Raw genomic sequence first — 13,729 nt, 5'->3', positions numbered from 1 at the left:
GTGTTTGTTATGCTGTACGTGTTCGTTACCGTTAGACTTCTTTTTTTTCCAAGGTATTTTTGTCTTAATTTTGTTTTGCAGTGCATTGCAGTAGATGATGCAATGATAAATGAGACCGCATTTAAGGGTCCTACCTTATTTTGTACACAAAACTGTAATTTTTCTAACAAAAACTTGATAACTGGGAATGTTAAGATACGCTAAAACCCTGAGCTCTCAAAAAGAAATAGTGGCTTAGCAGCCAGGTAGAATGAGATTCACACTTAAACAAAAATTGAAGTGCTTCAGTGAATAGCCATGTCTGAAAAACCAAAATAACTTTTTAAAAATTGGAAGACATTAGAAATTTTAACACATCTCTTTAGCATATATGAAATTTCAGAGCAGGTTTTTTTTTTTAAGAAAGTAACTTTAAATAACAATGTCCACTTTTTTCTAGCATTGTGTTGGAAAAGGCATTTCAGTCTTTTTATGGTGCTGTAGAAAGACACATTTTTCAAAGCATGATTTATCTGTGTAACACAGATTTCTAAAATAATTTACTGTCCAAAATACTAACATTCTGAAAATGTATTTTAATTATTGGTGTGTGACTTAGCTTTCAAATCTTAAAAAAGTATTTAAAAACAAAGCTATGACTAAAGGCAACATTTTATACTTTTCCAAATTATTAATCTAGTTTTAAGCATGCTTTTGCTTAAAAAAAATGCATGTGTTATTAACAATTCTAACACATGAGAATTTAAATATCACTGCTATTATAGTTGTTTAATGTGGTGTTTCCCAGAAAAGTATTTTAAAGTAGGAATGGCTAATATTTTTGTCTTCCATGCATTCTCAATAACTAATTTATTATCTTTCTGTTATATACAACACAGAGCTCATTTTGGTATCTCATGTTTACAGTTACTGTACAGTCTCTCAAACTAAGTTTAGACAGGAGGAGACTGTTAGCCTTTAAGTAGTTGGAAATAAACACAAAATCAATGCAAGTGCCTTTGAACACACAGTATCTTAAAAGTGTTAATATATTATGGTAGTTTTCAAATTAAAAATGTCTTCTGATATTTGTGTAACTTACTGTAAAATGTTGTTTAAAAATAATTTGTAACATGCTGACCTTTCATTATGTCTGTGGGTTTCTACCTGCTAATGAAAATAATCTGTGCTTCTTACTAATGTACAGTAAATCAACAGAAAAAACTTTCTTTGAGATTTCAGTGACTAAGATTTATTCTACTGTCTAACATTTTTCAGTAAACTATTTTCTTTGCTTACTTCAACTTATTTGAGATTAACAATCAGATATTTCCCATGTTTAGGTTTACCCTGGATATTCACCTTTAATGTGAAGTTTTATCCCCCTGATCCATCACAGTTGACTGAAGACATCACTAGGTATGCACAGGTCCTAATTTTAAACTTTAAATTACTGTTAGTCTAATTTGAAGGCCACATAGAATTTCGTCTTCAGTTTCTGGATACTGTACACTAGAGATGCTCTTACATACATCAACTGCTTTTTGGAACAAGGTTGAAAAGGTAAAATGAAAACTTCTGGAAGAAACCTGAGCAAGAAGAATTTAATGATAAGCGGGTGTATGATTTGGGCAGCAGATAAGGTGTGAGTGATCCTATGTGAAAGAAGGCAGTGGCTTAGTGTCAGACTGCTGCTTTATTGTAAAACAAATGAGGGCATGGGGATCTTGAGTGAAGCTCAAGGGAGCCAAAATACTTCAGTAATAATTTAGACTAGATTAATGAAAATGTGGGTTTACATATATGCTTTAAATAAAACCACAAAACATAATAAAACCTGAAAATAACTATCTTCCAAACTCCTTAGATAGAAAATATTTGGAATGCAAGCACTGGCTACCAATGCACCTACAAAGTAGCATTGCAAGGCTGATAACTGGGGATAGAGTTCAGGGAACTGACTCGTTTTTCTTAGGAGATACAGGAAACCTAAATACTTTGGTTTGGAGTTAGATGACCCTGCTGAGGCAGGACATGTTACTACTACATGTTGCATTGGATCAGTCTTCTGCACAAAATAAGATAGCTATGCAAGTATGCAGTTAATATATTGCTACAGATAGTCATTTGTAGCATCATAAAAGGCTTTTAGTACAGAATGTATTTACAAGAAGCTGTGTGTGTTTTCTTTGAAAATTTTCTGCGAGTTGGTTGGTTTTTGAATTGCGTGTTCAACTCATAAAAGCATTTTTTGGTTATATCTTAAATCTAAATTCCTTTAAGTTTCACTAGTAAGACTTTTTTTCCATTTACTTCTTAAAAAAATGTCTGCTGATGGTTAACTTGTTAAATTTGGTAGAAGACTGTATACAGTACCTGAAAGATTAAATTCTAATACATACATGGTTTAAGAAAGGTAATTATGATTTCAGTATTAAACTGGATTTCTTCTGTGTGTTACATGATGTAATTAGCTTGTGAACTGCAAAAAGAGTTTTAAAGCCAAAGGGAAATGTCAAAGAAGTGCATAGCTTATATTTTTAAGCCATAGATACCTACTGGCTGCAATATGAACTGAACAAGTTCCAAAGTCAGCTTTTGTTTAAAACTAGGTTGGAAATATATATATATATATTTCCATTTATATTGGAAATCAGAATTTTTCCTGCTTTTCACATTTTTTATTGAAATAACATTGACTCTTAAAAATCAAGTGAAATTTACTGTGTGGTAATAATGCTCAAATAATATAAGGTGTAACATTATTAATGCATTCACTTACTTTAAAACACACTTACATGATTACATGCATCTTGATGAATTCTGCCATATTTCTCATGATGTGTCTTTACTCTTCATTCTCTTTGGTTTTTTTTCCCCCCTTTCCTTTGTCTTGCAGGTATTTCTTGTGCCTACAGCTTCGTCAGGATATTGCATCTGGCCGACTGCCGTGTTCTTTTGTGACTCACGCCCTCCTTGGTTCCTATACTCTGCAGGCTGAGCTGGGTGATCATGACCCAGAGGAGCACCACAGTGATTATATCAGTGAATTCCAATTTGCACCCAATCAGACTCAAGAAATGGAAGAGAAAGTGGCTGAGCTACACAAAACACACAGGTATGTCAGATACAGTGAGATTAAATGAAGTCATCATGCTTCGTCACATTTATGTCAATTCTCTTAGGAGTATGTGTAAAACTGCTGAGGTAAACTTACTGTTCCTTTGGAAATCATTTGTTATGGAATTAAAAGCTCTTACTTTGGTCTGTTTAAAAAGTTGAGTTTGAAAATAGCAGTTGCACTAAGGTCTTGGTAGAGAACTTTTGGAAAAGTATTTTTATATGAACATATTAATTAGTTTAAGTAACATACAGATAGAATATTTTGAAAGTGTGAAGGTGGAAATCTGTACTCAAGTAAAATAATGTGCTCTGGAAGAACACTTTTCCTGTAGAGCAAAAATGCTATTGATACCTTATAAACTGAGGTTTTTGTATTAGTCTGAATTTGAGGATTCCACTCAGTTTTGACTCTGGGTTTTTTGCCAATAAACTCAAAACTTATTCAATGGTTTTAGGGGCTTGACTCCAGCACAGGCGGATTCCCAGTTCCTAGAAAATGCTAAGAGACTCTCCATGTATGGAGTGGATTTACATCATGCCAAGGTATTGGGGATTTGTTTTGTTTGGTTTTTGTTTTAGGATAGACACGCTAAGTATTAAGAAAATATTGTATATATAAATTATTCAAAAAAACCTCATGCACTTAATTTTTGGCTATCAGCCTTTATTGCTTGGTTACAATAATTACTCAATTTGCAACTCTAACATCCTTAGAATTTATTTCATATATATAAGTGTGCATGGATATGTGCTGCTTGGAAATAATATTTTACCCATAAGAGCAGATAAATACATTTAAAATGTCATATTTTTTATGCAAAGGAGATGTGGGGCCAATAAAGTAAAGATGAAAAGAACACATAATTGTTTTCATAATACTATGAGAGTTAAAAAAATATGGAGGGAGAAAAAAGCTCTTCTGGGGGTGAGCTTTGATGCTTTTTTTACTTCCCAGGGTAGGTCAAATGAAATTTTCATTTCAAGTGGGATTTTTTTTTTTTTTTTAGTTAAAACCTCAAAAGACAAACTAATAACTTCCTCCCACTCCCTCTCATAAATCCAGAATCTCAAATCATTAGGAAATTTAAGGTATTGTAAGCATATTAATCTTGCATTTAAAAAAGAAAACCAAGACTTTTAAGTACTGGAGAAACACTGTTTAATTTTGTTTTATTAGTTATGCCAGTGAAGCAACTCCATAATGACAGTGTTGGCATTTGATGTAGTTGATCTGTTGTTGGGGAGGACATGAGAATCTGCTGTATTGTGTAGTGTATCAGTTAGTGGTTAGTTTTGCAGCCTGTAAAACTTGCATCAAATGCTGTCAGTGAAAGAGCATGCTCAGAAGCCTACCCATTACTTCCTCTATCTTTGCTGGAATAGTACATGACTGTAAAGGATCACCTTGATCACAGCTTGTTCAGACTTTCAGTTTAAGTTGGACAGACCTGGTTTTCATTTTTATTCTTTCAGTATTTGTTGAAATCATTGCTAGTACACACACTGGTCATACCTTTCCTGCTTTTAAGTTAACTTTGTTCCTATTACAAGAATATTGAAGAATTTCCCAGAACTGTGGCATATGAATGCCAAAACCATTACTTATAATAGTCCAAAGTCTTTCCTATAAAATGAATATACTTGGCTATTTCTGATTTAAGAATCTCATTGTCAGAGTCAGGTTTGAATATGAAACATGTCCCAATTACAATATTCCCTCAAGGTATGTCAGCAATAATTACTTGTTTGGAATGTTATTAAAGTGGTTTTTATGAAATTGTCTCATACCTGGTAGGATTCTGAAGGTGTGGATATCATGCTGGGTGTATGTGCTAACGGTCTGCTGATTTACAAAGACAGACTCCGGATCAACCGCTTCGCTTGGCCAAAAATTCTGAAGATTTCCTACAAGCGAAGTAATTTCTACATCAAAGTCAGGCCAGCAGAAGTAAGTAGCACCCTCCAGTCTTGTTTCTTTTGTGAGATCATTTTTGTACAGAAACAAGAAAACATCCTCATTTTTTCCACAGTTGTCCTCATGAGCTTATGATGGATTCAAGCAGAACTTATGAGTGCTTTTTCATCTAGATTCTAATGATTGTATTAAACACTTGTCTTGATTAGTAACAGCAAACCAAGAAGAAAATCTATTTTCATTTTTTTAATAGAAGCTGTCTTGTTATTTTATGGGGTTTTTTTACACAAAAAGCTAGTTATATTGGCCATGTTCTGACTGTGCAAACTTGCAGTCCTGGGAGAGAGCCAGCTTCTCTTCCTCTTTGGGTATAATTGTTTGCTAAATGTCAGCACATCAAGTCCGTGGCTGTAACCAAAGGCTTGAGTTATCCTGTAGGATGTTATAACTCTTTCTGTTAGCTGCTGTGGAAGTAGGGGACTTAACTTTCCCTTCAGTTACTGCTAAAAGTTTCTGGAAGTTGCTGAAGGGGGGGTGTGTGTGTGGTTACATTTTGAACCCTTTGTAACTGGAAATTTAACAAAATCCCCAAAATGTCAGATACTGTAATGCTTTTTTAGATTATACTATAAAATGTTTAAAGTGGCTTTTGCTGTGTGAATAAATAATATAAAAGAGACATCCAAACACCAATTTTACAATACTAACATTGTAGTTAGGTAAGTTTTTGAATGCAGATGTACTGTTCTTGCATTCACTGATGCTGTGCGTAGATGAAATATTTTTGCTAAGAAACTGTTATATAGTGATACAAAACATAGAAGTTTAACACTGCAGTATGAATTTCAGACTTTTATTAAACCCAAGCAAAGTACGAAGCACAACCTGCAGTACAATTGCTTCGTGCAATTTATCCATCGTGACATAGCCCACAAAGTATAATTATTTTAAAGGGCTGGAAATTCTGATCTTTTAAAATATTTTCTAAAAAATCTTATGAAGTCTTATGGCAGGAGTATTACTGCTTGATACAGTAATGGAACTATCTGAACTCTACCTACTAATGGCCAGCTTAAGGAAATGGGTTAATTTTTTTTGTGGATTCTTTCCAGCTGGAACAGTTTGAGAGCACTATTGGGTTCAAACTGCCAAACCATCGGGCTGCTAAAAGGTTATGGAAGGTTTGTGTGGAGCACCATACTTTCTTCAGGTAAATGATAATTCTCTCCTTCCCTCACTTCTCAAGGTATGCTCATATACTTCTTTTAAAGGATAGGAGAAAAGTAAAGATTTCCCCCTTCTTTGCCCCTTGCAGTGACACCTCTTAGATGGAAGATACCCTGACAGTCATTGACCCCAAATTACCGATTCTTAAAGTCTCAAGTACAATTAACTGCTTTATCAAAACTTACAGAGTGCTAAGAGGATGGAACTAAACAAGGGGTCATGGAGCACTAGAGGTCTGCAAGAACTGTCTGGCCTCAATGCTGTGCCACGTGCTCTAGGATGACCCTGCTTGAGCAGGGAGGTTGGACCAGATGACCCACTGTGGTCCCTTCCAACCTGACCCATTCTGTGATTTGTGATGAGATTTCCTGAGAGATTGACTTTTAAGAATGAGCATCTAGAAAGCCACTGTACACCTTCACAAGAAGCTCCTAGGGCTTGACAGTAATCTTCATTCAATTAACTTGAACATTCTGCTGAGTGTAAATGCTTCTAGCTGAGTTTTTCCTTATCTATGAACTAGACTGAGCTCACAATCATTCTTCAAAGAACAGAGGATCACTTTAATTTTTATGTAATAATCCATAACCTCTTCTGCATTTTTTTCTCCAGCAGCTGAGGAACATAGAATTCTGAATTGGTCATTGAAACTATGCTCTATTTGTAAATGAGCACCTTAACAACAGACCATGGAGTTGTTCCTCTGTCTACTTCTTCCACTGAAAAAGACTTTGAAAAAATGGTTGTTTGATTTTTATAATAACACACATTCTGTGAGGGAGTGCATGTGCCCCATGCAGCCTAGGAGTTACAGATTTAGGTTGAATCTCCTATGAATTGGATAGGCATTGAATCTGAGGTTTTTCTGCAAAGCACAGTACCTAGGGTATGTAAACAGTAAGCTTTCTCCTTCAGTAGCCTGTTTGCTTTTAAAAAAAACAGCTGTGTTTTATGGTAAATGCAATCCTGTTGCTGCATATACCTGCTAGACAGAGAACTTCAGAGAACTTGGGCACCGGGAGACTTAAGCAGATGATTACTGGAACTGTCTCACTGGATGGTTTTCAGTATTCAGATTTTCATTGAATGTAGTGTGTTCTTGAATGCAAAGGTGGAACTTATGCTGAGATTGGCAAATCCCAGCACAAATCAGTCTCCAAATGCTTAATTTAGAAGCACTTCCTTTTAAAATCCTGATCAGAGATGTTTTTTCATATTGATAGAATTCATTTATTAACACAGTCCAGAATCATATTCTTGAAAATTTGAAGTCTGCTTTGGCTGGTGGTGTCTATTACCACAAATAGCAAGCAGTTCTGCCCACAGTGAAAAGTTTATTAATGCTCTTCAAATAACTCATGCCATGATTTGCTTTGTTGGTAAGCTGTATTTCCTAGTTTTATAGTAATAAAATAGCCCTGAATAAGGAAAAAGCAAATCTTATTGAAGTCAAAAATCCTAAACTGACAACTACGATTTGCAAGTCTGAAAGCTTTCAGGAGCATTAATAGGCAGGAGATAATCTTACTACAGAAATTCTGACATAATAAAAATAATTGGATTTTATTCCAATCAGAAGTGGCTTTTCCTAATGACATTCCAGGAATGACATTATAACAAGAATTATGTAACAAATACTTGAACCATTCTGTAAATCCATATACTCCACTGATGTCACCAGAGAGAAAATCCTCAGAACCTCTCATCCTGATTTAAAAACAGTAAAATAAAGCCAGCTCTATTTTCCTTCAAAGATAAAAAGCAGAAAGCAATTGCTACAGTCCAAGAGACTGTAGCTCATTCAGAGCATGTGTAAAGCTTGTGTATGATGCCGCAGTAAATTGTATATAGTTTAGATGTATATTTTTAGCTTCCAAATCTCTTAGCATGCCCTATATAACATGGTAAGATTCCTTGTGTTGTCTTATGTAATGTTTCAGTTTGTCTCAAATAATCCCATTAAGAGCCATTTTCCTGTAATGTATAGGAAATTCAGCCAGTATATGAAGTTATTTATAAAACTTGTAATGAACTGTATTGAAAATGACAACCAAAGGGCACTGTATTCACTTGTTATCAGCTCAAACTTAGAGGATTCGTACCATTTTCAAAGAGCAGCAATCTACTTTAAAAGTACAGTCAGACTATATATCTACATTAAAATTTTGAGGTAAGCTTAGTTGGCAACTCTGGATCTTAACCAGTGTCTGCAGAAACCTGCTTATATTTCCACTTTACAATGTTTTATTTGAAATTTTCATGATTGTTTCACCATCTCTCCAGAATGTCCTAAAGTGGTAAAAGCATAGTTTTCAGTTATTTTATGTAATTAAGACTGTAATACAAAAATCCATTCAAATGCCCTTAATCAGGAAGTAATTAGTTCTCTTGTTTTTTCCACATTAAAAGATTAAAAGTTTATCTCAGCAGGGTGGAAGATAAAAATGGCAGTTAATGCTGCAGCCTTGCCAAGACTGGAAAATCAAGAACAGAAGGAACCTTGGAAAAATGCTTTTAGCCTTCTTCCTCTTAGTAAATAATGCACTCTCTCTTAGAAATAATGGGGAGAAAGACTGTTTTATAGAAGCAATGAAAGTGAAGCTCCAGATACTTGCAATTTTATTGCATAAGTGGCCTTAGTGCAGAAGGGTGCATTAGTTTGTCTTGAATTGTTTTCTTTATCAATGTAGGAACAGATTCAGGTGCATGCATATGCATTTTAGGCATGGGGGATTGGATGCTTTTGGCTAGTGCCCTGATAAAGCCATAAACATCCCCTCTTAGGGAGAATGGGGGAAGGTGTTTTTAAGATTCAGGTTTGCTTCTCATTATCCTACTCTGATTTGATTGATAACAAATTAAAATAATTTTTCCCCAAGCCTAGTCTGTTTTGCTCATGAGAGCAATTGGTGAATGATGTCTCCCTGTCCTTATCTCACCCATAAGCTGCTTGTTACATCATTTTCTCTCTTTTGTCCAGCTGAGAAAGGGAAGTGTCTTTGGTGGGACTCTGGTATCCAGCCTGGGTCAGCTCACCACACTAGCTCACTGTTCTGTTTTCTAGGTATCTGAAAATTCTTCAGTTTTGTTGAAATACCTTTAGAATGACTGTTGTAGTCTTCAGAACGCAGCACTGGATACTGTCTTAACATACATTCGATCGGGTTCTGCTGATGCAGATATTTCTGTGCAAATGCTTCAAAAGAGGAGAAAAAAGTCAGCACAGTTTGAACTCTTGCTTGCCCATCTGTGCCATCCTCAGTACAAAGGGCACATGAATTGCTGGTTCTGCTTGAAAGAAGTTGATGTTCAATGAGCTGCTCATTCTTTGCAGGTTCTCAAATCAAGAAGCTTTGTCTGCAATAATCTGATAGTTTTATACAGAGAGAGTAGGCCATGATGGGTGAGCATGAATTTGCAGCATTACATTGATCCAGGAAACAACATCAAAGGCCTTTCCAGAGAAGCAGGGACTGGGAGGAGTTCTTGCAGTGATGACTGTTTGCAATATCAGCAAGGATGGCAGTGGAACAAACAGTACCCTCTGTTGCAGCTGATGGTCAGATTTCAAGTATAAAGTACAAGCAACAGGGGTTACATGAATATGAACTTTGAAGTCCTTATCCTGAAGGAAGTTCAGGGATGTAGAGAGAACCTGTCTTCAAACTCACATGATATCAAAACCTGGTGGTACACAATCAACCATGTTGGAAAAGACCTTGGAGATCATGTCTAACCTATGACCTAATACCACCTTATCAACTAAACCATGGCACTGACTGCCACATCCAGCCTTTTTTTAAACACCTCCAGGGACGGTGACTCTACCACCTCCCTGGGTAGCCCATTCCAATGCCCAGCCACTCTTTCTGGTAAGAAAACAGAATCCCTCACAGCCAGTTCTGCCACATTGGTACATGGACTTTCTGATAATGACTCCAACATTTATGGTACAAACATACATATCCAGCATTAATAGTACATGTAACTGACTCTTTTTCACACTTTTCACAATATGCTTCTTCCCCCCACTCCTTATATCCAGTGAACATCAACCTATATAAATTTATAAATGACATTGTAAAGAAGCTAGAGTCTGAATGTAGACTGTTAAAGTTGTTGCTGTTGGGTAACAACTCTCCAGTGTTCTCAATCTCTTTTCACTTGATACTCCCTTCTATACAGGTTTGAGACACCATTCCCTAACTTTGAGGAACAGCAGCTGCCATATTGGTACCTCAGAATATACGAAAGGCAGTGGAAGTGGAATGTATAGTGTTTACTATAAGAAACATTCTAAGGAGAGATCTGAGATGTATTCTACATGGACCTAAAATGACCTCAGCTTTCTACAAAAAAATTAAAATTTAACCAAGATAGCACCAAAAGATAGGAATCCCAGATGCTTAGTCATATTGTGGAAAAATGTGATGGTTATCAGCATCACTTCAACTGCAAACAGTAAATAACATGCATTGTTTTAGAAGGTCTTTGCAGAGCTTACAGTAGAATCCTCTCTTGGAGAGCACTGTGAACTGAAGTTGAAATGCAATAAGTAGCTTCAAATTACCTCATTACATACCTAAAATAAAGCCTTTTAAACTGACTTTCCTCATATTACTTTTTAGACTTGTATCACCAGAACAGCCCCCAAAAGCGAAGTTTCTGACCTTGGGTTCCAAGTTCCGCTACAGCGGCCGTACGCAAGCGCAGACACGACAGGCCAGCAACCTCATAGACAGACCAGCTCCATACTTCGAGCGCACTTCCAGCAAACGTGTTTCCAGAAGCCTTGATGGAGGTATGAAATCTGACTTATTTTTTCAGTGTTGTGATTGCATTATGCATTGTCACTCTGACCTGACCAACATTCGGAAATGTTAACATTATGGATGGCCAGAAGGTCATTTGACAAATTTATGAATTTCAATTCCTAAAGCCGATTTAGGTACTTGTCAATGTTAGGTGACCTAAACATTAAGTTCAGTCACTGCCTAAATGGTATGGCACTGCTGTGAATACATGGAAAATTCTATATTGGGTATGTAGCATCTCTGTACACTACTCATACCTTTTTTAAGGGATAGGCACATACCATAGGCTCTTAATAGAATTGTTTGGTCAGTGGCTTCTTTTGGGATCTGGGTTGGCCTGAGCATCTTTAAGCAGAAAAGGCTGAACACATTGTTTCTTAGAGTTTTCCTTCATTTTGTTCAGTATATTGCTATCCTAGTATATTCAGTACTTCAGTGTTTAGTTGAAAGTTTTTATGTTGACTTTGAATAGCTAAAGTTTCTTTTTGTCATTACTGGTGTTTGGTCTTTTTGAGCAGAAATACCGTCTGGTTTCCTTTACTGGAAACAGGCATTCTTTCCAAAGGCAGGGGTAGCAGCACTATGTGTGAGATGTAAAAGCATATGTCTTACTCAAAATCACTTCTACAATAATATATAATAGAAAAAACACTTCAGCAAAATAACATGAAGCTTGACTTAGATTCAGGCACGCACAACTTCACTGGAATAAAAGTGAACCATGACAGTGATGTGAGTTTAGCTACAATTGAGCTGTCAACTTTATCTTATTTTCTTTAAAAAATCTTCTACTTAGAAGAGTTTTACTTCTGCAAATACACATTCTTCTATACTATGACAAAGAAGAAACTGGGACACTTGCTTGGGAAACCTACCAATCTTACCTTTCGAGAACTGAAGTAAAAATATGAGGCAAAAGTGCTTGCACTGCTATAGCATGTGATGACTTCTTGTGGCAACCAAAAAACCCATCACCACGTCAGTGTTACTGAGTCTGGTTTTGTTCCTTTTCTTCTTTCGGTTAGAAACAATTTGAATTCTTCACAACTCTCAACGGTTGTATAATCAAGCCTCTCTGACATCCCTTGTGCATCATCTGTAGAATACAGGCATGCATGCATGTGTGTTCAGGCCCTAACTTTCACTCTTACAGAAGCATCAGCGTCAAAATTTTGAGCATGATGAAACATTGTTCTGAAAGCTGCTTTGCACAAAAGGATCTGGGGACTCCAGTGGAACAGGTTGAACATGAGTCAACGTGAGAGTGTCCTTACAGCAAAGAAGGTTGTCTGTATTCTGGGCTGGATTAGCAAAAGTGTAGCTGGCACATCAGAAATTATTGTTCTTCTCTATTCAGTACTTTCTGAAGACCACGCCTGAAATACCGTGTTCATCTTTGCTCTCTGCAGTACTAGATGAGCAGTGACATATTACGAGCCCAGTAAGGACCACCAAGCTGGTCAGCGGGCTGGGGGCCTGTGATATATGAGGAGAGGCTGAGGGAACTGTGGTCCTTAAGCTTTAAAAGGAGAAGGCTGTAGTGAGGTATTACTGTCTACAGCTACTGACAGGAAACCTATAGAAAAAACAGAGCCATGTGTTTCTCAGAGGTGCCTGGTGATAGAGCAGTGGGGCGTGCCTGCAAGCTGAGACACAGCAAATTTTGGTTACAAGTAACAAATTTTTGCTTGTTTAAAAAGACCTTGGAGGTGCTTAAAACTCACCTGGACAAGCCCTTGAGCAACCTGGTCTAATTCGACCTTCTCTGAGCAGGGGTTTGGATTAGCTGACCTCTGGATGTTCCTTCCAACGTAAGTTGCTCTGATTTATCAAAATTTACTCATGGAACTTGAGGGACATATACCCAAGAAATGCTCTCTTTGCCACCTAAGAAGGGATCAGAAGTTTAAGTTGCAGAACTTACAGGGGCCCTGCAAAAGCCTTACATCCCAAATGCCATATTTCCCATTAGCTGGGCTTGGCTTCTTACCCTCTTAAGGGAGCCTCTGGTGTGAAGCTTAGACTTTTGAAAAGAGGATATCCCTCAAAGGTACTCCCAAGACACACCTCTTCCTCTCAACTTTCTGCGCCTTGGCTTTGTAAAGCAAAGCATATGGAGGTATTACAGAACATTACTAAATGAATTAAGTTTGTATCAAAGTTGTATTTATTAAAACTCCTTCATTTAATGAATTCTCCTCTGTTTCATTACTACTATTTTGACTAAGTCATCATGATTTAAAAAAAGAGCCATCCTGCTCATTAATCCTGTTATGCTGAATCAAATAAGAGGAAAAACATTTAAGGCCTTTCACTCCCTTGTGCTTTGACTATATTCAAGTGTACATACTCAGTATTTCCTCCTTCCATTTTTTGCAAGCATATAGGGAGATAAGTTCTTACTTTCACTGAGCTGTTTGTGCAGTTTTGCTAAGGTTCCAGTGAAAAATAGTGTGACAATTATATGCGTAGCAATTTCTACATTACATTAAAGTAGTCCTCTCAAACAGTGAATTTCTACAAAATCCTCTTTAATAATTGTCTCTCTTTTTTTAATGGTGATTTACACAGTCAAAAGAACAATACCTTCAATTTATCTTCCAAGACTAATCAAGAAGTTGATAAATACTTGTCTGATACTGTGAGGGTTTTTTACATACATAATAAGCGC

The 13,729-nt window shown here is 36.4% G+C and overlaps 1 protein-coding gene across 29 annotated transcripts in view; it reads left to right on the top strand.

Moving 5' to 3' along the window:
* Positions 1-13,729, top strand: part of EPB41L2 (erythrocyte membrane protein band 4.1 like 2) — a 108,523-nt gene that overhangs the window by 73,609 nt on the left and 21,185 nt on the right. For all 29 annotated transcript variants that reach the window (XR_007202827.1, XM_048299721.1, XM_048299722.1 and 26 more), the window contains 6 exons: positions 1,323-1,398; positions 2,879-3,097; positions 3,558-3,645; positions 4,898-5,050; positions 6,130-6,227; positions 10,873-11,045. Coding sequence is in view for 28 of the 29 variants with exons in the window: in XM_048299721.1 (XP_048155678.1) it covers positions 1,323-1,398; positions 2,879-3,097; positions 3,558-3,645; positions 4,898-5,050; positions 6,130-6,227; positions 10,873-11,045 (807 nt within the window). In the remaining variant the exon portion in view is untranslated. The remainder of the gene's footprint in view (positions 1-1,322; positions 1,399-2,878; positions 3,098-3,557; positions 3,646-4,897; positions 5,051-6,129; positions 6,228-10,872; positions 11,046-13,729) is intronic.

This window comes from Corvus hawaiiensis, chromosome 3 (assembly GCF_020740725.1).
Source record: "Corvus hawaiiensis isolate bCorHaw1 chromosome 3, bCorHaw1.pri.cur, whole genome shotgun sequence".
Classification (NCBI taxonomy): domain Eukaryota; kingdom Metazoa; phylum Chordata; class Aves; order Passeriformes; family Corvidae; genus Corvus; species Corvus hawaiiensis.
The sequence above is the reverse complement of the archived record's forward strand: the minus strand, read 5'-3'. Positions and strand labels throughout refer to the sequence as shown.